The 27,255-nt window shown below is 49.1% G+C and overlaps 1 protein-coding gene across 1 annotated transcript in view; it reads right to left on the bottom strand.

Moving 5' to 3' along the window:
• Window positions 1-11,336, bottom strand: part of GTF2IRD1 (GTF2I repeat domain containing 1) — a 46,593-nt gene extending 35,257 nt beyond the window's left edge. The window contains exons 1-5 of the mRNA XM_062506817.1: window positions 11,214-11,336; window positions 9,045-9,186; window positions 5,851-5,997; window positions 1,977-2,160; window positions 133-443 (exon numbers count right to left, since the gene is read on the bottom strand). Coding sequence (XP_062362801.1) covers window positions 133-443; window positions 1,977-2,160; window positions 5,851-5,997; window positions 9,045-9,186; window positions 11,214-11,336 — 907 coding nt within the window. The remainder of the gene's footprint in view (window positions 1-132; window positions 444-1,976; window positions 2,161-5,850; window positions 5,998-9,044; window positions 9,187-11,213) is intronic.
• Between the last annotated feature and the right edge of the window lie 15,919 nt (window positions 11,337-27,255).

The raw sequence follows: 27,255 nt of genomic DNA, 5'->3' as shown, positions 1-27,255 counted from the left end.
TTGGAGTCTCTCACTGATTTTACTTCCTAACCAATACATCAAGGAACACCAAAACTCCCAGCCTGCCCCTACCAGGGCCAGGGGTCTGCAATGCACCAGGCCCTCATCCCAGAGCAAACTCCAGGCTATTACCACAGCAGTCGCTGTACTCCTGTGAGGAAGGCACCTTCAGCTCTCCGGCCGGCTGAGCCAGCAGCGCCTCGCCCACGGCAGTCGGCCCAGGCAGCCCCGAGGACACCTCCTGCTTGAGGTCGATGGTGGCAGGGGTGGGCAGCGAGACGCCGTACAGGAAGTTGGTGATAGCAATGGCGGAGGGGGCATCCTGGGTGGTGGATTTGGCCACGGGGCCGTTGGCACCAGAGTCTCGGCTGCCCTTGGAGGCGAGGGAGGAACAAGTTAACTCGATGTTTGGGTTGGGCTCTCGGCTGGGTTCATCTGCTGGCCTGGGGGGAAGGAAGGGAGAAGAGGAGGGAAAAACAGGTTCCTTTGAGCCCATGGCACTGCTAAGCTGCAACAAGCAAGGATGTGGATGGGCAAGAAGAGCTGTGCCTGGGAGAGTGGGACATGCTGCAGCACCAGCTGCCAGGCTGCTTCTTGAGGGGTGCCATGAAGACGATTACAGGGTTAGAGCACCTCTCCTATTTGGAAAGGCTGAGAGAGTTGAGACTGTCCAGCCTGGAAAAGAGAAGGCTCTGGGGAAAACATATTCTGGCCTTCCAGTATCCAAAGGTACTGGAGAGCTGGAAAGGGACTTTTGACAAAGGCAGGGAGTTACATGACAATGGGGAACAGCGTCAAACTGAAAGAGGGCTGGTTTGGATTGGATATTAGGAATAAATTCTTCCCTGTGTGGGTGGTGAGGCCCGGCCACAGGTTGCCCAGGGAAGCTGCCCCATCCCTGGAAGTGTTCAAGGCTGGACTGGATGGGGCTTGGAGCAACCTGGACTAGTGGAAGGCACCTCTGCCCACAGCAGGGGCTTGGAATGAGAGGGTCTTTATGGTCCCTTCCAACACAAACCATTCTATAGTTCTGTTCTATGATTCAGAAGCTACATCCATCACTCAAACTCCTGAGGCTTCTAAGCACCTTCTAAGCATCTTCAGGCACCTAAACAGTTCTTGTCTTCTTTAAGTGGACCTGGTTAGTCTTACAGCAGTTCAAAGCATTTTTATTCACTAGTACCAAGCTGCCCAGCTCCATGCCCCGTGCATTTAAGGGGTAAAACCTTTTATGACCACAATCACTTGGCTCCATTGCCTATGCCAGCCCCCAGCCCCCACGGCACATTCAAGGGGGAGTTCAGCCAGCCCACGAATGAGTTTCAGACTGAAGAAACCAATGTGCTCCACATGAGACATAAGCTCACAGACAGCTCAAATTCTGCGTGTCCTACTTTCAGCTGTCTCAGCCTGATTTTCCAGAAGCATCAAGCTTTTAGAGGAGGTATTTGGTCATGCTCAGCATTTTTCTGAATGGATCTGAGGTGCTGCCAGCCAGGCAAATGCAGGGGATATGCACCTAAAAGTACTGAACCCCTTGCATAAATGTGGCCAAAAGGAGGAATTTGCTCTGCTGCAGTCCCCCACTTCCCTCCTTGTCTGGCATTACAAAACCCATTTCAGCCTGGGAAGACACTTGCAGCATTTACCCTGGAAATCCCTCTGGAGACAGAAAAGCACTTAGCTTACCGCAGTGGAAATTTTGGCAGAGACACATAAAAAGATGCAGTTAATGTGCATGTTTACACACACTTTTTATAGAAATGAGTCTGAAATGGACTCAAGCCCCCCCAGCACGAACAAATCTCTGTGCAAGGCTGGATTTGGCATGGCTAGACCCAGGTTTGTGGGAGAAACTGGGACATGGGAGGGACCCTCCTGCCTGTGCCACACAAAATCATCATCTGCCAGTGTTGTAAGATACACCATCCCAAGGGCTCGCTGCTGTCTTGCTCCTTGGAGGTCCCCAAAATTACCTTTTTAGTCTGAAGCGGATGCTGTGGCTGTGCTCTAGGATGGCCATCAGGGATTTCACATCATACTCCAGGGGTTTCTTAAAGCTGATGCCCTCGGGCAGGCCAGTAACAGCCAGTGAGCCTGGCTCTTTCAGGAACCTCTCGTAGGGCAAAGGGACCACGCTGCTCTTCCCCATGGCTTCACCTGGGGAGGGGACAGAGTTACACACTGACAAATACCCTGTGCCCTTGACCACAGCTGAACTGGGCTGGAGGAGTAAATGCAAGAGCAAGAAATACCAACAGAATCATTAGGAGAAAAAGCCCATTCCTACCTTTGCACTTAGCATGCAAGGCACTCCAACTCCTTTCTAAAAGCACTAATTAATAGAAAGCTCATAAAAGCCAATAAGCAGATGTCTCATAATTCAGGTTTCACAGTAGAATCCTCAGTTGGGGTCACTTGGCACAAGCCCACCCCTGGGAGTGCCCAGCCATATGCCAGTGAGGTACGTGGCCATCAGCAAGGTGGGAAGGAGCCAAGGGCTGACAAAGAAGGCAGAGAGCTCGCAATGATTTCTATCTCATGCTTACTGAGATATTCTGGGAACCTCATTTCTAGTCAGTTTTCTTATTTTACCTCCTGGAAGAACAGAAAGCAGTTTGATTGCTGTTGCTGTCAAGCAGCTTTGATTCACTATGACAGACAAGGAAAAAACCAAAACCAATAATCTCCCTCCATCCCACTATTCACAGATAGCTTGAACATCGATACTTTGATTGCACAATCACCTCCAGCTGCCCAGAACTCTCACCTGCTCTCCTCAACACCGGCAGCATAATCCCACCATGTCCTCACCATGTACCTCTGGCTCCATTTTACCTCTGACACCAAAATCTCCCTAAGGAGTCAGGTACAATTGCTTTCCCTTCCCTGGCAGCAGCAGACAAGCAGTGAGCATTGCCATTATACAGGGATTTTCTAAGCGAGATAAAGAGCCTGTGTGCCCAAACCAAGGCTGCCTTACTATGTTTTGCAGGAAAAACACCACTAGAAAAACAGCCTACTCTGAAGGATTTCAAGGAATGGCAAAAACCCTCAAGCTACTCTCTGGGGAAAAAATTACTTTGGAAACCAACCCAAGCCACTGTGATCAATAAACATGGTGCTGAAAGCATGAAGCACAGGAAACAGCCATGTAGGAATGCAACTTGTCTGGCAAAGAAGTGTCCAGATGCTGAACATCTGGTGGCATGATACAGTGCCTGCACCTTCATCTCCAGGCTGAGGTGCAGACAGAGAAGATTATGGGACCTTTAAGTTGTTGAGTGATTTTATACTGTGGATTTTCTTCTCAATCTTTTATTTTTTCTCTCTTCTTAAAAAAAACAAAAAAAACCAAAAAAACAACACCAAAAAATCTTACAGAAACTGCAAATCTTATGACACTGCAAGCAAGTCCTTGCTAAAAGTGATTTCTTCAACATGTCCTTTGAGGGAATACATTATAACTAACAACGTGCAACTTGCATGAGCCATTAAGGCTTCTTATAAGGAGGATTGATAATATTTTAATTAAGCAAATAACCAAAGTTTTTCAGTAAGCCTTTGAACCTCAACACCACGAGTTTATTTTCTGCAAGCTGACAGTTTCCCTGCCCCAATGTGCTGGCTCTAGCAGCTCTCCACCTCCCTTCACCACCTCTCTTCAAGACTGGGAGAAGCTTCCAATGCCCACAGTGGCTCCTTATCAACCCAATGCTCAAGAAATCCCCAAACATATTTTTATGGGGACTGCGTTATTGTCAAGGTGACCTTCAGAACCCTCGCGCTGCTGCACAGAAACTCATGGTTTGGCTAAAGAGACAATAATCATCATTAATGCCTGCTTAATAGAAGCTGGTAATCAGTCATCCTGCAGAGATTACCTGGCTCTGGAGGGAATCTTTTTCACCAAGCATTTAAAAAGATTTTTTGTTTCCAATCCTTATTGATGAAAGGATAAAAAAAAAGCCCTGAGAATCATAATTGTTAAACTCTCACAGTCCTCTCAGTGTTACAAACAGAATCACTCTGGGGCATCTACTATCTCCTGTGTATTTCTCCCCACTCAAACAGGAGAGGCTCTTCCCAAGGGGAATGAAGGGAGGGGAGCAAGAAGCTTTGTCAGGATTCACCACAGAGCAGCTCAAGGATGGATACAGCTGATATTACTGAGGCAGCAGCAAAGGCAGAATTACACCCAGTGCCTAAGCCAAAACTGCTGTCCTAGGGATGCCCAACCTTCTTCTGCTGTGGTAATGCTGGCTATGCTGTGTTGAGGATGTGGCCAGTGTGTCCCCACACAACTCCATACACCATGAAACTGTAAAGAGCCTTACTAATCATCCAATGGATGGGCTGCCGGGTTCATAAACCCCATGCAGATGCACCATGATCAAGCTTTTCTAATGCAATTATATGTTTATTCTATGTCAGGTTTTAATAATTAACATATTCCCAAGAGGACAGCAAAGTTTGGCACTGTCCCAGAAGCAGGACAATGAGACTGGCAGCTTGGAGAGGGAATTCACCAGCAAAAAAAAAAACACCCTCACCATTCTGTTCCCTTGGCTCTTCGGCATCACCCCTTCCTTCATTCTTTGGAAGGCAGCAATAGGATCTGACTGCTCCCATTAATGGGAATATTGCCTATAAGTCCTTTAAGTGGCTTCAGAAAATTTCAGTGACTGTCTGTCCCAGGGAAGAAGGGATGCCATGTCCCTCTTCTGTCTGTGAAGCCTGTGGAAGATGCCAGCAATAGCCAGCAGCAGCAACTCCTGCATGTGAGCCACAGTAGCTGGTGGCAGCTCCTGTTATTCCCCTTCTGTTATGTGGGAATGCCCACCCCCAAATCACATACACAAGCAGGGGCAAAGCCTGCACTTTGCATTCAAGGACACCTGCATAGCCCCAGCAGGGCTCTACCAGGCCCTGAATCTCAGATGGTGATGGGGAGCTGCAACCAGAAAAGCCAAACACCCAGTTCTGCAGCTGGCCCAGCCACAGGGCCTGAACTCCCCCAAAGCATCATGCAGAACTAACACAATCCACTCAGCAACATGGGGGAATAATTGGGGCTCTGATTTCCCCAGCCAATATTGCTTTTCCTACCCTGACTAGCACAGCTCTAGAGGTGCTGCCAAGGCATGGGCCAGCAGCAAGGCCACTGCTGCCAGCTGCTCCATGGGGATTCCAGGGGATCCCGGTGAGTGAGAAGAAGGTGCTGCTGCTGCTCAAGCCACTGCAGATTGAGCCTGGAAGGAGTTCTGCAACCCACTGGGTTCCATACCAACAGCCATATGGTCATCTATATTTAATTGCAGAAGCTTTATTGCTGGGGATGATGGATGTGCTGGAACAGCAACACCTCAAAGTTGGGGCTGCAGGGCCACGTACTAGAAAATAATCTGTTTTCTTTTTAAACAGACCTGCCAGAGAAAAGAGGGAGTGAATCTGCAGAGCTCCAACACAGTGCTATGAAAGAGGTGCTGTGGATGCAGTGGTAGGGATAAAGGTGTGCTTGGAAATCACATTCAGGGCATTACAGAAGCTTCCCCTGGTCATGGGAGACAAAGAATGCTTCATCCAGCACAGGGAATTTTTTTGGCTCAGTTTGGGACTCTGGAAAACTAAGAAGCAGTGGCCAAATACATCTCAGTGCAGCACTAACTCTATACAGGAGCACATTTCACCATACTAGAGTTATATTTCACCATGCTGCCCCTGGCAGTGCCTGCTCCCACACTGAGGAGCTGGGCTGGCAATGAAAGCTGTGGCTGGTGGCAGCACTGGGCAGCTCAGTGAGCCCCAGGGACATTCCACATCCCCAAAGGGAAGCATGAAGGTTCTTACTATAAAGCACATCAAACACTTCCTCTACCATCTTCCTGAGGAGGTACACATCTGATCCCTGGTCCGGGGAGACCCTGAGCACCCTTTGCCCGCACTCCTTTGCCTTCTTCTGCACCTCTGCGTCCTGCTCCTTCCTCTGCTGGATTCCTGTGAGGGGAGAGGAGAAAACAGGAGACACTGTGGTGAGAAGGGGTGAGCAGACAGGTGTCCCCAGTCTCCCACCCACCTCAGGGCCCAGCTTGGATGACATCTTACTGGGTTGATCCCAGCAGCCCCCAGTTTGCAGGGAAAGGTACTGGTGACAGGCAGTGGTGCCAGCAGCAGGGTCACTCATCTGGTGCCTGCCCCCTTTCCCCTGGCTTTTCCCATTAAGCCACACTGAAACAGTTATGACTAATTGGGCAGTCCATTTCTAGTCTCTGGTTTCAATCTGCTTAGCCTTCAATCTCTCAGGAAAAGAAAATCCGTCTTTCATGGAGGCTTTTTCACCCTTCAGCATCAAGTAGCTCAGTAATACCAGCTATTTCCTGCTAATTTTCCCCATTAAACTTCAAATAAAGCATATCTTCAGCATTGACTTCTTTGCATCTGTAAATGCACAGAAAATTAAACACTACAAATGCATTATTGCTATTCTATCCACAGTAATTTGCAAGGGATTTTTGGTGACAAAAGATGAATTCCTTCATCATCCTCGACAGGCTCCTATTGGCAATTGGGCCTGGGTGCTCAAAAGGAGCTCGTAGATCCTTCTGTGGATAAAGGACATCATGGGGAATGGGTCAAAAGCAACACAGAACTCGAAACAGGTAAGTAAATGCCACCCCTGTAAAGATTCACATGCCTCCCACAGTATGGTGAAACAGGCCATGGAAAACTTTTTGGGGTGTTTTACCAAGTTTGTGAAATGCATCAGCATCCTCCAAGTACTGCCTCTCCCTCCTCCACTGACGTTAATTCCATCACTGTCAATTCCCCCCATGCATCAAGAAAGGCAGAACCAGAGGTTCAGATAAAGGAGGGTGTTCAAGCAAGGTCTGCATCCCAGAGAGATAAGAGGCTTCTTACAAATCCAAGTGATGTCTGCTTTACATTAATGCAGATCTTTCTCAGAGGGCAGCAAAAAATCAAAGGCACTTCAGGGATACTTTCCACTGTGTACCAATTGTAAGGGCTTTATGGAGTGGAGTTGAGGGGCCTGTACAATTCAAGACAGTTATCACATTTCACCCTGTCTGCACCATCATCCACTTTACTCAAATCCCATGCTCAAGACTTGTTTTCAACCAGACATGACTATTTTTGAGAAAGGTATAAATGAAACCAAAGAGAGGGGAATCAGGAGCTAGTGCCAGGTGCTTTGCCCCTGCACAGAGGTAGGTCATCAACCAGGATATGTCACAGAATCAGAGAAGAGTTTGGGTCCAAAGAGACCGTAAAGACCATCTGATTCTACCCACCCACCATGGGCAGGGACACCTTCCACTATCCTAGGCTGCTCCAAGTCCTGTTCAACCTGGCCTTGAACACTTCCAGGTATGCAGCAGCTGCAGTTTCTCTAGGCAACATATCCCAGTAGCTCATAACACTCAAAAGAAGAATTCCCTACTAGTATCTAATCTAAATCTCTCCCCTTTTAGTTAAAACCCATTCTCCCTTGTTCTATCATCACCTGCCTGGGCAAAAAGTCACTCCCCCTCTTTTTTATTAGTCCCCTTTAGGTACTGGAAGGGGCTCTCAGGATTCTCTGGACCCTTCTCCAGACTGAACAACCTCTTTCAGCCTGAGGAAACATGAAGGAGTTCCCTCCCTTTGGCCACCCCATGCTATCCACATCTTGTGGGTGGTGGGAAGGGAAGGGAAGGGAAGGGAAGGGAAGGGAAGGGAAGGGAAGGGAAGGGAAGGGAAGGGAAGGGAAGGGAAGGGAAGGGAAGGGAAGGGAAGGGAAGGGAAGGGAAGGGAAGGGAAGGGAAGGGAAGGGAAGGGAAGGGAAGGGAAGGGAAGGGAAGGGAAGGGAAGGGAAGGGAAGGGAAGGGAAGGGAAGGGAAGGGAAGGGAAGGGAAGGGAAGGGAAGGGAAGGCAGAGTTGCCCACGAATGTAGGAAACATCCCCCAAATGCCTCCTGTCCTGCAGAATACAGTGGAGGACAACTAATGGCATCTCTTGTGAGAGGATGGAATAGTGGAGTTGGCCAGCAGCTGCCCAGGGCAGCAGGATGATGGGCTGGGCAGAGCCATGGCAGAGACCTGCTCCTACAGAGCCAGGCAGTGAACAGCCCAAGCAGACAGTGACCTGGGCAGCTTCATAGCACTGGTGTCACCAGAGCAAACCCTTCCTGAACTATGTCTCCAGTGGATTAAGAACCTATGTGCTTTCTGTCAACACCACGTATTTCTCTCCACTGACATCCCACCACAGAACAGATCTGGGTCTGGTGTTCTCAGCACCACCAAAACCAGGTCCCATTCCAGCTTCTGCACTGAGTGAGGGCAGCAGTAACTAGCATGCTGGGGATGATGCTGTCCAAAAAATCAAGGTTCCCATTCACAGAACAGTTCCCCCACTCCCTTCATCTCCCAGACTGGTTTTTGGAAACTGGCAGAGGTACAGAGCTGGGACAGAAGGCCTGTAATACACAGGTATCCCTCAGATACTTGGTGAACCTGATCTGAAGCTGGGGGAACACAGTCTCTGCTCAAGGTATCGCGTCACCACTGTTCATCCCTCAAAAATATAAGCAACTCCACAAACAACACATCCAGCTACCAAATCAATTTCTGATTTTCTGAAACCAGGAACAAAAGTCTTGGACCAAGAAAGCCATTCTGCTCCTGGGAGGATCACTGGGACAAACTATTTCTGCTCAGTCCTCAAAAAATACTCCAGTGCTGTGGCAGCACTGCTGGAGGCTAACAGCAGCAGGGCAGCAGAGCAGCCATCCAGCCCTGAACCACCTCAGGGATGCTTTGGGAGAGAAGAGACAAGGAGGAAAGAGGCAGGGAAGAGGCTGGCAGGGAAAAGGCTCTGGCCACAATTCCCTCCCCATTTCTCCATCACTTCAACCAGCACTCAGCACCACGGACTGACAGACAGCACTGTGGTGCCCCCCAAACCACAACCCCTCCGTGCGCAGCAGGACTCACGGCTGGCACACCAACCTTGGCATGGAAGGGGGTGCTGGTGCAGATACTCACTGCAAAACTTCTGGAAGTCAGCCTGCAGCTCCTTGCGGGCGCTGAGGAAAACCCTTCCCTTGTCAGTGCCCAGCACGAAGGCGCTCTCCTCGTGGACGGCGATGCAGGCAACCTCTGCGTTCAGCTTGGCGAGTGCTGAGCACTGTTGGAGGCACCAGGTGAGCACAGAACAGGATGGGGGAGCATCCCTGCTTCCCACCCATTCCCATTTCCCACTGGGACTTTTTTCTTCCCATCAAAAAGATTCTTCCATCAAAAGCGGTGCTCTGGTTTATGTCAGAATTTCATGGGTTTATGACATCCCCTAAAAATATTTATTTCCCCAAAAATATCCAGCTGGTAAACAACAACTATTTACCCATAATTTTATTTCACTTTTTCCTATCCTAAAAATAAACATTTTATTGCATTTCTTTAAAATAAAACGTTCCTGTAAAAAAAAAAAAACTAACAAAAAACCCACACCACAACCGATAACAATTTGCATTTTTCCACCAGCTCTAATGGAATAAGGAACACAGGAATCTTATTTCAGCTGCAGAACACTAATATGGTCAAAGTCCAGATTAGCTGAACGATTCTTCTTGTACAGTTATGCAAAACAATAAAGAGATGGAAAAAACTTATTCCATTAATCCACTTTATGTAACATGCCCTTCCTGCTCTACATAATACACATGTATATGCATTTTTATTAGTATTTTTTATATTATAATAGTTACTCAGTGCTGGCAGCCTAAGTCATATTCCTACAGCTACAGCACTGGTGCTAGGAAGATGCTATCCCCAGGTCATGATTTAAATGGGTAAAAAAGGGGGGATTTTCCTAGCATCAGCCCTGGTTAGACACATCAACAACCCCACAGAGGACTCAGAGGATGCTGGCAGCCAGGGAGGGAGCAGGACAGCAAGGGGGGTTACATGGACCAACCCCCCTAAGCTCCCTTCAGCTCCCTGAACACAGGTACAGTGAGTTTCACTTGTATGGGCTTAAACCAGCTTCTGTACTAGGTGATTTTACCTCCTGCTCACCTTCTTCAAGGAGGTATTGAATCAAATCCCACAAAACAGATATTTTTAAGAAACCTCCTTTCAAAACCCAGTCACAAGGACAAGTATTTTGCTCAGAAAGGTCCAACACTCAAAAAATAAACACAAAAACACAGATATGTGAGATATGGATGCAGAACAAATCTAAACCCTAAGCCTGCTTGGTGACATGCATATGGCCCTGTGGTTTATTTACCAGGCACACAGGCAGCTAGGTTTCAGTGAGCATAGAGACTGCCATTGGTGAAGCACTGGGATAAAGGCTGAAATTCAGGAGCTTGGCTCCCTGGCTCCAGTGTAAGCACCTAACAAGGACTGCATAATAATGTATATTCATTAAGAAGCCAAACTATGGTAACATAATTTGCTGTACAGGATGGCATGTATATAAATCATCAAAGCTGCTTGGGGTGTGTAGGCTCCAGGGAACCTGCTCCTTAGTAGGGTGGTGATGTCAAAGAGAAGGAAATTGGTATTAATGAAAAAACCTCTACCCACACAGAGAGGAAAACATATCCTAGATAAATGCATTACATATGACTTGACTTTAAAAAGAGAGAGCTATTTAGCACATCTCATTGCATTAGACATTTGTTACTACACATCCGCTTTCCCTTATTGATCACATTCACAGTTAAAAATAAGATTAGCTCTGGTCCACGAGACTTAATCCAGACAGCTATCTTGTTTATGTAAGCACGGCTGACTTAGGCAAGGTTTCCACCGGGAATTCTACGTCAAAAGATATGAAAGTTATTTTCTTTGTTCTCAGAGATAAAAAGCCATTGTTCTGCTGTTGTGTAAATGCTCACCGTAACATTGGTAAAACAGCAAGAAAAAAAAAAGCCAACCACCCTACAGCCAGTTGATACCAACATAAATATTAATGGGAAAAACAATACACATCTGAGATTAACTTGTGCTGACTTTATGATCCTTATGGCTGTCAGGGCAGGAAAGGGTTTTTATTTCTCAGCAGTTCCCTGGGCTCTCCAGCAGCAGAGGGGAACGGAATGAGCTCACCAGGCATCCTGTGCCAGCCCTGTACCCAGACAGCCTTGTTAAATGGAGGCCAAAGGAGGGAGGGGCATAGGGACAGGGGTGCCACTGGCCTCTTACCATGTAGTCTAAGGCAGACACTAAGCTGGTGATGACTTCGTCTCTCTGGGGAAAAACCATGTTCCATTGGTCAGCTCTGGAGGTGGTGAGTGTCACATCTAAAGGCTTCCCTGCCAAGGCCATATTCACCTGAAAACAGAAAGAATAAAAGAGCTATGCATCATTGTTATTAACAGAGAGCAGGAGCTGACCATACCACAGAAGCCCCATAACCATTGTGTGCTGTGGGAGGAATGCTGGCACAGGTACACAGGAGAAACTGAGGCATGCAGAGAGGCCAGAGCAGCCTGAGCCCCACAATCCCCATGAGTCCTCTGCTAAAGGCAGACAACTGCAGGAGCTGTCGAGCTGTAATCAAACCCTGGAGCCCATGCTGTGTGTACCAGCAGTGGCCAGATCATCTCTGCATCAGGAGCTCACCCTCGAGGAGATGCCACCACTGCACGGGGGCCACTGGACCAGCTACATGGTGGGACACCCCAGATGTCCAGCCCATGGCCATGCAAGCCAGAGGATCCTGTGCCCAAGCTCTGATGGCAGCTGTGAGCAGGGGTGATGGCTCTGTCCCCACCAAGACACCGTACTATCTTTGTGCCTCCTGCTCTAAATCCTGGGCAAGAGGACAGCCTGCCACCCAAAAGTGTCCCTAAAACAGGTCAAAGTCACAGGTGCTCTGCTTTCACCCCAAGGGAGAGATGCAACTCATGGCAAGGGATTCCCTAATCAAACCACCCCACTCTGCAGTTCTTGGTGTCAGGGGGAACAGGACAAGGTGGTGTGCAGGGACCACACATCTGAAAGGAGCTCAGCCCCAGAATCTCCATCCCTCACAGCCAAACGGGGAAAAATTGCTGTGACCCAGCTACAAGTGCAGCAACAGCATCAGGTTTCTGTGCCTCAGTGTTCATATCTCATCTTGACTCATGGTAATGCCAATGCTGCAGGAAAGCTAAGGCAAGGTCTCACCCTGCACCAAACACCCATGCTGGGACACCCACACTCGAGACAGCATCACCCCAGCACCCAACACATCCCTCCCAGCTATGGTCCCTCCATCTGGAGGGCAGTGTTGCACCACCCAGCTTTAATCCTGTGACTAAAGGGTGGCAAGTTAGCTCATAAGCCACTTAAACTAGATCACAAATCATGTGCTCACAAACAGATGAAAGAGGCTAGAGAATATCTAACAAGGCTGGATGGGCAGAAGGTGGGGAATATGAATGAAGCTGCCTGCATATAACTCAATTTGCCACTCAGTCAATAACCATAGCTGCCCAGCTGCACTGAAAACATGGGTGAAAGGCAACAGCAAATCCCCAAATTCACCTTCCTACCCTAGTTTGCACCTGTGTCTAAGCAGAAGGAATTTGAATGCAAAGCAGAGCTGTGCTGCCCTATGAAACTGGGGAAATGGTGGGGTTTGGCCCAAAATAACAAGCTCTCCCACAATGGCATCTCTGCAGGTGTCTGAGCACACACACGTTATGAAAGAATCACAGAACATTTTGGGTTGGAAGGGACCTAAAAGGTCATGTCATTGTAACCCCTGCTATGGGCAGGGACACCTTCCACTATCCCAGGTTGCTCCAAGCCCCATCCAACCTGGCCTTGAACACTTCCTGGATGGGACAGCCACAGCTTCTCTGGGAAATCTTTTATAAGGGTCTGCAACAAGCTAATGAAGAGGAGACAAATCCCATTAAACAATAATTAATGAACTTCAGGAATTGCTCTGGGTGAGCCCCCCAGGTTTTTCCCCATGTTGCCAGCTCTTGAAATCAACCAAGCAGTACTGGGGCTCCACTGGCACCTGCAGACAGCAGAGCTGGAACCTCAGCCACACTAACAGTCTCCCAGGAAACTCCTCTTCCACTCATCTGACACTTTCTAACAAATCTGATGGACATCTCCTCTTTTCTATGGGGAAAGAACCTGGCCTAACTAGGCATCATCTTGGAAAATAAAGCAGGAAACTGAACATATGATCCTGCAGCTGGGCACAGACCCTAGGTGTCCCCATGCTGGGGACAGGTCTCTGCCAGGCACCTCCAGCTTTACCACCACAAGAAGCTGCAGCAACACCAGGAAGCAATCTGCCTTGCTCCAGCCCTGCAGTTTGTGCATGCATGGATGGACAGACAGACAAGAGCCCATTTCATCTGCAAGCTCCCAAGCAGATTCCTGAGCACAGCTCTGTAGGAGCAGGCAACTTGAGATTCTACATTTTCATGGATGCTGTGTTAGTAAGAGGTGCCTTGCTGCAGGAAGCAGCGAGGTGCTGGTGATGCCAATGCTGGGCACCAGACATTGCCTTGCTCCAGGGAGCACCACTCTCTTCTTAATCCCCCAAGCACTTGCTTAGAAAACAGCTTTACTTTGATGCCTGTGCATGTTTCTGAGTGCCCTATTTATTATTAAATATTGCTGCTATGACATAGGCATTCTGTTGTCTTCTAGCAGCATTTTGGAGAAGCAGTCCCTGCCTTGGTGGGGCTGGTAGCATCCACTCAGAGAGCTCTAGCTGCACCAACCTGCTCAGCCATGGCCTCCCACAGGAATCAGCACTTCCAGGGAAGAGATGCTCCTCTCTTGGCTGAAAAAAGCAAAGCCACAAGCTGGATCTGGCTGCAGAGAGGGAACCAATACGAAAGACAGGGATAACATCAACGGGAAGTGGGGCAGGATCCCTGCATCCCCTTCCTATCCTGCAGGAGATGGGAACAAAAATAATCCCTTTCCCCTGGCTGGTTGTTTAATAAGTAAAAGCAATAATCACTCAACAAGAAAAAAAAACCCAAAACATAACAAAAAGATGACCCAAGTAACACAACAGGATTTTAAGAGATGGGGGGGACAATATTCCAATAAAGCTTTTAATCATTTGTGGTCACAAAGAGCATGACAGTGGACTTAGGAAAGGGTGGAATAAAAAGGAGGAAAGAAAACTTCACTAGCAAGTGCTAGGCTTATTTAAATCAAATTAAGACTCAGGGCTTGAAGTTGTTTGTCTAATTAAAGGGGAAGTACTCTTTAAGAAAACTAGGGTAAACCATTCTTACAGCAGTTGGGGCTGGCAACAGGGATCAAGGTGGGTAGGATGGGTGCAGAGCAGCCTGCCTCACTTCCTGGGGCTCCACGTAACTGTCCCACTGAAATCCCTCCCTGGGACACCACCAAAGGGTTGATGTCACCTCCCACAGGGGTCCTGCTCACAGCCCCATCACACCTCTGCAAACTGAGTCTCAACCCCAGGAACAAAGGTTGGCTCAGGGACCATCACACGACTGCCACAGGGCCGAAGAAAACATCTGCAGATTGTTTTCACACTTTTTAGGATTTTTTTTAAGTTATCAAATTTTATTATTTTTTAAATTATTTCTTGCCCACAAGAAATACTCTCAGGAGAACAGGGTGCTGTGTCACAGCTGGCACAGGATGTCATCTCCTGCTTGGCTCTTACAACATCTCCCTTGATAATCCTGGGAAAGATTAGAAACTTGGCCCCGGGGCAGTTTCACTCATGAATCACCTATGCTGCAGCAAAGGAAAAACCTGCCACATTGGGAAGCTCATGAACTCCTGGGGAATGGGCCAGGGCCCCCCCAGCCCTGCACCCACAGGAGGCACATCCCCTCACCAGTCCCTCCAACATTTCCATGGGGCAGCATCTCACCAAGATAAACATCCTCCAGCCATGCATCCCACATTACCATCCCTAAATCCAATGGAACTAAAAAAACAGTTCAAAAAAAACCAAAACACCAGTAAGCCAGTGACAACCCTCCAAAGGAAATTTCCTGCCAGAAAGCTGTAATTATACCCCTCACATTATGAACAGGTGCCATTAGGAGTAGAGGGGATTTATGTGATCCAGCACTTTGCACAGTATGCCCCTGGCTCATGCAAAGACTGAACTTGCAGGTACTCCTGGTGTTAAGAATGGGAGAGTTTTCTTCTCCCATCTTCCTTATCTTCTGAAGTCTTACAATTATTTTCAGCCCCACGTCACAGTCAGAAGCAACAGCACCTTATTTATTAAGCTGAGCTGTTGTTTCCACACTGCCATGGTCCTTGAAACAAACCCTCCACCTCCATCCTCCCCTTGCCCCTCACCTTGCTGCGAGTGAATGCCTCATATAGCATAAATCCCCAAAATCTCATTCCTCAAGGGAACCTGAACATTTGCCCAGGACTTGCAAATCTGGACTGAATTACTGGCTCTCCCCATACTTTCACTCCTCTGGGCCACACTTGCCAGCACAAAAAAGGCAAGGCAATGACCCTTTTTTTGGGTATTACCCAGGGCCAAACCCAGTGCAGAGTGGATCAGATGCTGTGAGATGGGAATGACTAAATGCCCACAAGGGATGGAGCATATCCCACAATTGCTGCTTGTTACAATGATTTCTACCAATACTGGGGATTTTGCTACCAATACTGAGTCACAGACTCATGGAATAGTTTGGTTTGTAAGTGACCCTAAAAGTCCATCACATTTCAGTCCCCTGCCATGGGCAGAGACACTTTCTGCAAGACCAGGTGCTCAAAGCCCTGTCCAAACTGGCCTAGAACATATTGGGTTTAAACTAATTTGTTTTTTCCTGTTGATCTGCTGCATCTTACAAATATATAACTCTGTCCATTCCCACCATGAGGACCTGGGAAGGACATCAGACCTCAAAACCATCTCAGGGAAAAGCACCCTCAGTGTGGCAGCCCAACCTAAACCCATTGGTGGATGTCACAGCCATTTCACATATTCCAGCTCAGCCCTTCAGCTACCAACTGCACCCAAAGGCAACATGTGGAAGAGCACTGGCTCAGACCCAGCACTCAGCAAGGGAGAAGCCAGAAGCTAGGGAATGTCACAGAGAGCCCTAAAGAGACCCTGCCACTGCTGCCTTCTTGTTCTATAGAGATCCTAACATCCCCAGGAAAATCCCCCCATGCCTGCCCTCCTGGAATGCTCACAAAGCCCCTGATGGTGTGGACAAGTTCTCTGTTCAGGGAGCTAAACAGCAATCAAAATCAAGAAGAGCTTTGGCTATTCAGCACACGGGGGGTAAAAAAAAAAAAAAGGAAATAAAAAAATTGACTATTGCACTGGTCCTGTCCATAGTTCCACATAATAGTGGCAGGAGATTATCTGTGTATGCGTTTTTCCAGGAAAATGGAAAACTGCTGCCTCAGTGGGTCTGATGAGATGGTGGGAGGCTCGAATGAACCAAACCCAGTTCCAGAAAATAAAAATAAAAAAATTAGATACAATATAATATGTGTACAAATCTCAATGAAATACAGATTTTTGTACACACACACACACACACACACACACACACATATATACACACATGTACCTATATATATGTTTTAGAGGTTGGTCTTCAGATGGATTACAGGCCCTTTACCCTCCTGGGTAGTGGAGGGGCAGCCTGGGGATGTATTAGAGCAGGGAAAGCACAGCTGGGGGTGGGATCCTTTTAAAGGTATTTAGGTTTCTTGGCCACATGAGATGTTTGACAGACCACAGGATGTTGGGCACCACATTCATCCATCTGTATCCTCTCAGGACCAAGGGAGCAGGATCAGTGCCCTCAAGCCCACCTGCTGGGAGGACACTACCAGCCCATGAACATAATGATGGGATGACCATAATTTTATTTGTAATTGCCTGTTACTCCATGAGGGAACATTTAAAGGAATTTTTGAAGCTTACACTGGCTCTGGAAGATACCTAAGCAATTAGCCCTGGCTACCATTAAACATGTTTAAAAGCGATCAGGAGTCATTCTGATTGGAGCCAGAGGGAGAAATAATGCCCTTTGCTAGTACCAGGACAGTGTCCCTGCTCCAAGTGAGGGGCCCATCCCTGTGTCCCATCAGAGGACATCACTTTGGGGCAGGACCCACGCTAAGGGTTATCTCACCAATGTGACTCAGAGGGTATTTCCCTGTCCCACTCCACCCCAGGGATTTTGGAGGTTCCTTTTTTGCAGGTAGTTACGATCAGTGAGGTGCCTGGTGAGCTGGAGCCATTTGAGCAAAAAAAACCTGGAAACCACATCAGCCACAGCAAAGGCAAAAGCAAGGGTAGGGACCAGACTTGAATTTCCATTTGTGGTTTTCTTCTACTTGCTTAAGCAAAAACCAGTATCAGTTGAGCAGATGTGACCAAAGCCATCTTGAACACAGGAGCACTATGACACAGTTCCATGCTTGCCAAACAGCTGTCCTTGGGTTTTCTGCTGCAGCAGTGGACATACCTGCTCCACATGGGCAATTTGCTTTAACCCACCTGTCCTGCCCTGCTAAGCCCTAATCTCTTATACCTAATTCAGAGCCTTCAGCCTCTGAGGCCACATCATCTCCATCTCAAGCCAGGCAGACCATGCCCATGCCAGGGTGGTTTACTGTGTCCCTAACACGTGGTTGGTGAGATGCTCCATCAGAACCAACGTCAGCTGTACAGCGGATGTACTGTGGTCCAGGGCACTCACAAAATGCCCAGAAATACCCTCAACTGTCTAAACACCCTGAAAAGCCCTAATCCATGCCCTGTGTGTGTGAGCCCCTACAGCACAGTCCTCGTGGGACAAGCAAGGAGTTCTGGGGACCCCAGGTGCCATGCTGCCACACACCCCTGGTGTGAGAAGCATCTGCTGAGGACACATCTGATCCCCTAAACATGCACGCCCAGTCCCAAGCCTGGTCCTGCTGCCCCATAACTGCTGTCACATCTCTCCACACATCCAAAAATTCCCTTTCATTTTGCTACTTTCCGCAGAATCACAGGATGAACTAGGTTTGGAAAAGACCTTTGAGATCACCAAGTCCAACCCACGACCTAAGGCCTCCTCATCAACTAAACCATGGCACCGAGTGCCATGTCCAGTCTTTTTTAAACTCGTCCAGGGATGGTGACTCCACCACCTCCCTGGGCAGAGGATTCCAGCACCCGGTCACTCTTTCAGTGAAGAATTTTTTCCAGATGTCTAATCTAAATTTCCCCTGGTGCAGGTTAAGGCTGTGTCATCTCATTCTGTCAGGGGTTGCCTGGAAGAAGAGACCGACCCCCACCTGATCACATCCACCTTTCAGGGAGCTGTAGAGAGGGATAAGGTCTCCCTGACCCTTCCTTTTTCCAGGCTGAACAAGCCCAGCTCCCTCAGTTGTTCCTCACAGGGTTGTGTTCCAAGCCCCTCACCAGCCTCGTTGCCTCCCCTGGGCGCGTTCGAGCGTCTCAACGTCCTTCCTAAACTGAGGGGCCAGGACTGGGCACAGCACTCAAGGTGTGGCCTCACCAGTGCCAGCTACAGGGGAAGAATGACCTCCCTGCTCCTGCTGGCCACACCATTCTGGCCTTCCTGGCCACAGGGCACACTGCTGCCTCGTGTTCAGTCAGCTCTTCAGTACCCCCAGGTCCCTTTCTGCCTGGCACTCTGTCCCCAGCCTGCAGCACTGCAGGGGTTGTTGTGGCCAAAGTGCAGGACTTGGCACGTGGACTTGTTAAACTTCATGTTGTTGGACTCACCCCATCTATCCAGCCTGTGCAGATCCCTTTGCAAAGCCCTCCTACCTTCCAACAGATGGACACACACTCCTAGCTTGGTTTCATCTGCAAATTTACTGGTGATGGACTCAATCCCCTCATCAAGATCACCAGTGAAGATATTGAACAGGACTGGCCCCAGCACAGAGCCCTGGGGGACACCACTGGTGACTGACCCCCAGCTGGATGCAGCACCACTCCCCACCTGGGCTCAGCCATCCAGCCACTTCTTAACCAGCAAAGAATGCTCCTGTCCAAGCCATGGGCTGCAGTTTTTCCAGGACTGAAAGGTATCAACCTGATAGCAGCTTTTCAAGGTGACACCTTTCTCCAAAGACTGAGAGCAGCAGACCTGGGGGGCAAACACCCTTTGGTACAGTCTGGGCAACAGTGCTATCAGCACAGTGAGGATGCAGGCACTGCTTTGTGAACTCTGCTGAACCAGAGGCAGGGAACAGAGTCCCCTGCTCCAACACCCACTCAGGCATGCAAGGTGGGACCCAAGTGCTGATGGAGGGGTGCAAGGGGGTACAGGGCTGGGAACCCACCTTGGTGCAATCCCAAGACCTGCCTTGCAGGTTATCCTATGGCTTCTGAGTTCATTTCACCCCGTATTTTTCACTGAGCAAGGGATTGCCAGCAGCTGCCTGCAATAACCAGCAGTCATGATGGTGCAGGAGCTAGGGATCATCGTAGATTCATGGGATCATGTGGTTTGAAAGGGACCTTGGAGGTCATCTAGTTCCACCCCCACCCCAACATGGGCAGGGACACCTTTCATTAGACCAGTGGGATGTACCAAGGGGTAGAATTATCAGCCTGCTAATTTTGGCTTCTCCATGCCACTTGCTTCTGGGAAGTGCAACCTGAGCCCTGGTGTTTGAGGTGCCAGGCCTGCATCTCTCCTTCTAGGAACTGCCAAGCAGCGTGCTTTTGTACAGGAAGGGGTGCTGAGCTCCTTGATGCAGGCAGAGTTTTGGGGCTGGGCATCCCCCTGGGGGGGGTGGCTCAGCTCTGGGAGCTGTACAGGCACCCAAGTCCCTGTGGCTGGGTGGTTCTGCTCACCCACCAGCCACCATGAAGTTCATCTTGGCCTCAATGACCCCAATCATTCAGGTGGGGCTGCCGGGGCAGGATCGAGCTTTCCATGCATGGTGCTTTCAGCATCCCCCCCTGTTATGATGGGAATGCTCAAATTAACGCTTTTCTCCCCCTTGTTTTTATTTGAAATTTCTTTAATAAATGAAGAAGCAATTGCTGGAAGCAAGAACTTCTGTGCCTGCCTGCTGTGAGATTGCAGCGTGGAAACTTGTCTGGAGCTGAAAGCAGTGCTGCTGGAGCTCCACAGGCAGAGTGATCCCCCAGCAGCTGCCATGCCATGCAAGTGTTTATCCTGGGGGAGATGAGATACAGCTTCTGAAGGGCACTTGATCCTCTTCTATCTCCCTTTGCACTAGACAGAAGCCTACTATAGTTTTACTGTATTATGTTAAGGTATGCACCTGGGCTAGGCTTAAGGAAATCAAGGTGGCAGCAGAATGCAGTGCCCTGGTTGGAGATGGAAAGTGAAATTCCTGTGGTAGACACTTTTCCCTGTGGGAGCCCCTAGTTTGTTCTTTGCTTCATTTATGAGTGGGACTAAACCACAGCAGGTGCCAGATTATCCAGGAAAGCGGAGCTGAGGCAGCGATGCTGGTGAACGTTGTCGTGCCAGTGTGTATGTGAGGAGGCTTTCCAGCAGGTGCCTTGGGATTTGTGTGTAAAATAGAACAGGGAAGGAGGTGTTTGGTCATGAAAGCTTGCTCTGCCCTGTACTACCCCCTTGGAAGGAAACAGGCAGGGGACACTGCCCATGTTGGGGTGGGGGTGGAACTAGATGACCTCCAAGGTCCCTTTCAAACCACATGATCCCATGAATCTACGATGATCCCTAGCTCCTGCACCATCATGACTGCTGGTTATTGCAGGCAGCTGCTGGCAATCCCTTGCTCAGTGAAAAATACGGGGTGAAATGAACTCAGAAGCCATAGGATAACCTGCAAGGCAGGTCTTGGGATTGCACCAAGGTGGGTTCCCAGCCCTGTACCCCCTTGCACCCCTCCATCAGCACTCGGGTCCCACCTTGCATGCCTGAGTGGGTGCTGGAGCAGGGGCTCTGCTCCCTGCCTCTGGTTCAGCAGAGCATACACTAACACTGGGGTTATTTAAAGCCCAGTTTTAACAGCATTCAGCTACTGGTTGCGTGATCAGGATAAAAAATCGCAATCCTAATTCCTGGCCCCCGGTGCCTATGGCAACTGGTATCCGTCTCCTTGGAAACTAATCTCGTGGTATTTGAACAATGTACCAAGGGCCTTTAATCTCCCAAAGACTGTAAATCTTTATTCTAGCCTGCTCTCCTCCTACCCCAAGAGCCAATATAAAAAGCCTGTTGTTTTCCATGAAATCACTAGGAGCCTAACTTGAATTTTATATTACACAGACAAATGCTGTTTTGGTTTTAAAAAATATTTTTTCTCCCCATTAAATTAAGGAAAAATCCCAAATATATATGATGCCCCTGGTGTTGCAGACCTGGCCCCACACCCTGGTAGGGAGTTTGCTTTCTCTGAACAGTGCTCAATATCCTATCCTGGCTCTTGCCTCTACTGGCGTGTCCACCTTGTCCATCTAACCAGACACTGCTCCAGATTATTATTACTAATAATAATTATTTACTATTATCTAGCAAAAGGCTACTAAAACTGCAAATATACAAAAGCCTAGCAGCAATTCATTGCTGGGGATAATAAATCCAAAAGGGCTGAGCAGAGGATGCTCCATCCCAGTCCCCCAAATGCTGTTGGACTCCTCATCTTGCTCCTCAGCACTCAACCCCAATGAGTTTTTTTCTTTTGCAAAGCTGCTGTTGATGGCACCCGCCCCTCCCCAGCTCCCAGACACTGCTCATCACCCACTTTCTGCTCTGCACAGGCAATTAGTTTGCTCTGCATAAGGTGGTCCCTGACAGAGAGAAACCACATAATCTCATTATGTTTAATTTTATCTCTAGTATTTCTCTCTGGTTACTGGTGTCTCAGTACCTAGTATTCTGTGTTACAGGATGGGCTGTTTGCTAATCCAGACTGACTACATAAATAAATTCATTTAAAAAAAAATTGCTTTTTAAAGGGATGAAAGAAGGCTCAGAGATGGGAGCATCCCATGCCCTGTTTCCCACTCCCCACTCTCTTCTCCCTTATTTTATTTTACGGGATGAGTCACAAAGGTGAGAGCAGGTCCTGGATCATCCCAACCCCACAGCTGGGAGCATGTGTGTAGAGAGCTAGTGCCAGCAGCTCCTTGACACCCAGAGCCTCAATGCCTGCCCAGAGCTGGGCACCCTGCACAGGGCAGGTGACTCACACTGGCAATGGAGGAGTCTTGGGTGAAGCCAAGCATGCACCCGCCCTGGTGTGACCTGTCGGGTGAGGCAGGTATTGACAGTGCTGCCTGGGAGGAGCAGCCAGCCAGGATCCCCATTTCCTGCCCAGGCAGCCTCTGGCCATGACAGCAGTCCCAAAACCTGCTGTTTCCCATGCAAACCCTGCCAGTCCTGCCAAGGCTCAGCACTGCTGCTGCTGCCAGGCCCAAACAGCTGTGGGTGCCACGGCTCCCACCAGCCCCAGGCAGGGACATCACCTTCCACAGGAAACCACTGGGGATGGCAGTGGGGCTGCCCAGCATCCCAGCTGGGGCAGCAACACTAGGTCCTGTTCTGCAGCTCCAGGTCCCCACTGGCTGGTGGGGCCACGCCACCTCCAGCCAAAGTGTCCCCAGCAGTGTGACCAACCCCAGAGCTCCTGTGAGGAAATTCTCCAGTGTCTAATACATCTTTGGTGTACGCCCCAACACTACCCCCACATTCACAAAGGCTTGGCTTTGTCTAACACTGAGCCCTGAGAGCCATAAGCCTTGCTGTGCTGATGGCAGCTAGCCAGGGACAGGGACAGACGGATGGGACAGACCCACATCCAGGGACAGCTGCTGGTTGCAACCCCCCCAGCAACAGCTCTGCCTCTGGGGGCTCTGAGGAACTGCACAGACATCAGTACCTTCACCTGGGCAGGACAGCACAGCATCCGGAGGGGTTTGCTGTGGTGCCAAGGTCTCACCTGGTGCTCTCAGAGGGATTTGGACTGCAGTGGGGTAGGGAGTGTGCCAGCCTAGGGCAGATGCAGTGGGAGTGGCTCTGATCACAGCCCTAATTCAAAGGCTGCCTGGGCTGGCCCCAGGGAGCCCTGCTGGGATGGCTCCAGGCTGGGCAGGATCTGGCCCCAAAACAAGCCAGGTCCTTTCCCACGTGTTTCTGCTTGGAGTCACATCGGGACAAGGTGACCTAGCTGTTGATACCTCCTCCTTCCCAGGACTTGTCATCACTCCAGCTCGAACATGGCAGCTTGGGACAGCACTTCCCTTCCCTGACACCTTGACCCACCCCAGAGCACGAGGCCCTTCTTTCCCAGGAAGAAGCTGGCCCAGATCTGCCCTGGTCCCTATAACCCCTGTTTGCCAGTGGGCCAGCTCAGCTCCCTGAACCTGCAGCCACCCAGCCCTGCCCTTGTCCTGCTCACACTGTTTCAGAAAGGATTAGCCAGGAAAATCACTGGCAGAGGTGTCCCCCAATACCATGGGGCCAGCAGAGCCCAAGGTCTTGCAAAAACACATGTTCCCTCCTGCTAAATTCCAGCTTAATTCTCATTTCCATTGTGTTATGAAATACATTATCTATTGAAACTAAGTCAACAGTTGTTTGCATTTACATGTAAACACAGTGAATATCAGGAGCGGGGCCAGCATTATATTTGCATCCAAAATGCTGCCTGCACTGCTCTCTCTCCCTGGCTCTTCTCCATTTTTGCAGCTAAACACACAAGGATGCAGGAGATGGTAAAACTCAAGACCAGAGCAGCCCAAGAAGCAAGAAACCCCTTGTTTCTTCCCTCTATTTCTCTGCAGCAGGAGAAGAAACATCCCTTTAAGCCCCCATACCACATCGACACGCACACCCCTTCATCTCAGGGCTAAGTTGAAACTGCTTCAAATTCCCAATGACACACATATCTTATCAGAGCTGCTTTGCATAATGCATAAATATTTATTTGCTTTTAATCCTGCAAAGCAAACCTGCCTTGTGGCACGTTTCCCTTAATCGGCAGCTCTGGCACCCGACAAAGCACCGAGAGAAGCAGCGTCCCAAATTCAGAGCTTACTTTAGATACAAGGGCAGGGAAATAAACACCCAAGGTCCAGTACCCACCACCTCCTGGGGTGCCCAGGGCAGGACTGGGGTGCCAAAGCAGCCATAAGGCACCCTGGTTCCTTGCCTCCAGGCAAACCAAGAGCTTGGCTCAGGTACCTCATAAATAACAGAAAATAAATATATCTGCATCCTGAAACCATGAGAGTGTGTGTGAGAGGTGGCTTGATGCTGACTTAGCTCTTGGCTGGTGATGCTTCCAGGAGATGTTATACATGGGAAGGTGGGTCTGGGCCCTCAAAAAATGAGATTTTGGGGGCTGAGTAAAGGAAGAGCACCTCGTGACAGGGAAGGCAAGAGAGCACATGGCTTATTTTTGGGGTTTACAGCGTAGTTTTTGTACATGGGCTTGTTGAGTTGAAAAATAGGAACTCTCCAGTGTGATCATCCATGGGGTGGGCAATGAGGGGATGTACCACCAGAGACCAACTCAGCCTCTCCATCACCCCAGTTCAGGACACTGCTGAGCACAGACCCGAACCCTGTCAAGACCCATGCAGCCTCATGTGCTACAAAACTTGTAGGAACCAATAAAAAATGAGAAGTTTCAATCATCAAATCACCCCAACACCAAAACCCCCTAATTACCTCTTGCTTCAGCCAAAAGCACAGGGAGCAGCACACTCGCCCTCCTCCATCCCCTCTCCACAGCAATCACAGCATCCACATCTGGGCCTTTGGAATTATGCATTCATTTCTCAATCAGTTCCTCTTAAATGGGTGGGAAGTAATTAGCAACGGGTGCAGCAAGGGTGCAAATGCTGTGCCCAGAGAGCCAGTGAGCACTCCACACAGCACTTCACTCCACATGAGGTAAACACAGAACTACTTCATAGTGGGCAGGTAAATATTTAAATAGGATTTATTTCAGCCACTCTGCCTCATCCTCTGATAGCCTGTTGACACACAGAGCCCCAAAAACTGATTCAAAGCAAAACACTTTTTTTCCCTCAAGATGGGAAGAAGCACCTTAATGTCTACTCAGGGCCAGTGATTTGGGACTGGGAAGAAAAAACAGCCCAGCCACCCTGAAGAGGTTTTGCCCAGGAGTTGAGTGTGATCTTGCATCTCTCCAGCATCTTCAAGGAGAACTTCTTACAGCCCCAAATCACCATCCCCCCAGATATCAGCACCTCCAAGGAGGGATACTGCTCCATCCCCATGAAGATCTCCCCCAGCCCCCATGTCCACTGCCTTGCTGCTGAGGACACAAAGCACCCCAAAGTGGCAGCTTGTTTCTCTACAGCATCCTTTAAGCTACTCCAAATACCAGTAGCACTGCACAGACTCAAGCAGAAAGCAAAATCAATAGTGAGAAAGAAGGTTCTGGGCTTAAATGCCTATCATAGCATCACTGGAAAAAGTGGGTCAGTAAAAGGGTTAGTAAAAGCACGTGCACAGCACATAGGGTTGAGAGGAACGGTGTTTGCTGGAAAGTTTTCCATAGGTATCACAATGGCTTTCAGGAGCACACATTCGAGGTACAGACTCAGCTTGGCACTCCCTGAACCAGATCCAGGCACAAACAATGTTATGGGGAGGAGGAAGAAGAGAGAGATCCCAGCAACGCGTCCTGGCTCACAGACAAGCAATGCTGTATGCACCAGTGGCTGTAGTTTTGGTTTTGGGGAACGTGGAGCCATGGGGACATGGGGCAGCACACGTAGACAAGCAAGCCATCAGCCAGCACCAGGAAGACAGTCACCCTCCCACTGCTCTCCTCACCTGCAGCCCTGACAGGAGACACTTCCCCTTCTGCTCTTCTGGTCTTGCACCTCCACAGTGCCAGCTCGAGCTGCCAACAGGCACCAGCTTCCACGCCCCATGGGGACAATGCCACAGCAAAGTCCACCCAGTCTGGACATGGATGAGACCCCCACAGCGTGCCAAAACTGCATCCTGCAGCATCCCCAGCAGCAGCTCCCCACAGCACTGACAATTCCACATTATTTTGAATGATCATGTTTAAAATAATAAAGGACGCCTACGTGCTCAAGTGCATTGGTGGCAACCCAGCCCAGCAGTTAAAAATAGCCCTTTCCAGGAGTGTGCTGCCAGCCTTGACCACAGGCACCCCTGGCCCTGTGGGACACACACTCTCTGCTCTGTCCATCAGCATCACCACATTAGGTGCATGGCCTACACAAAGGTCAGCAAGTGTTGAAATATGCATCTTGCTTGCAGAAAAAAAAAGAAAAAAAATAACAAAAAGGAGAAAAATATATTCAATGATGTTATGCTGCTGGGGAGAGAGAAATAAATCAAGGTGGGGAGAAAATTTATTTTCAAACCCCAAGCTGAGCAGCTGATGGTCAGAGAGCACTGAGGTGAGATGCAGAGGGGAGCCATGCATCACCCTTTCCAGATGTGAAAATAGAGGAAACATCTGCAATACAGTGGTGGTGCTGGAGGTGTCTTTTATCATGGAAGCCTCGTGCAGGCAGCAATAGGGCTAGATTTCTGTAGGTGTAATTCCCACAGAGATAAAGACCTTGTTTTTCAACAAGCAGTGGTATTGTACATAAATTACAACAGAAAATGTGGGGAAACAAAGAACTTTTCAAGAGAGCACATAATCTTCAGACAGGTGGCATAGGGAAAGCCGGTGGGTGGCTGTGGGAAGACAGCACCAGTCAGAAGTGGGGCTGATCTCAGTCTTCCACCCTCCAAAGGAATAACCCTTAGACAGGTGGGGGGAAAACTTAGCCCACCTAATCAATAAGTATTTGAGTGGCACAGAGGAAGGTGGGAGCAATGGATGCAGCAGGATCCAGCAAGGACCCATGAGAAGGGCACAGGTGGATGCTGGGTCTGCCCCAGAGCCAGGTCTTCACTCTGAGAGCTCATATGGGAAGGGATGCATCAGGCTGATCAGCTCATGACACCAGTCATGCTTGTGTCTCTTAAGTGTCTTTTTCTCCCCTCTCATTTTAAACAAACAAACAAAACAAAACAAAAGAACTGAACAGCCTGACACTAATTCTGACAGGTTTAATAAACGTTTAATGTCCTGTTGAAGGTCACCACCCACTCCTTTCTGCCTGTGAATCTGCAGTAACAGCACTGGGGCACTCTGCTTGGGCCATGCTGTTTCATAAGGATCCTGAATGCCCAGCATGCTCCTTTTCCCAGCCTAGAATCTCCCAAGGAGCTGTGGGGTAGGGATAGCAAGGGACTGGCACGTGCAGTGAACC

This window comes from Cinclus cinclus, chromosome 22 (genome assembly GCF_963662255.1).
Source record: "Cinclus cinclus chromosome 22, bCinCin1.1, whole genome shotgun sequence".
Classification (NCBI taxonomy): domain Eukaryota; kingdom Metazoa; phylum Chordata; class Aves; order Passeriformes; family Cinclidae; genus Cinclus; species Cinclus cinclus.
The sequence above is the reverse complement of the archived record's forward strand: the minus strand, read 5'-3'. Positions and strand labels throughout refer to the sequence as shown.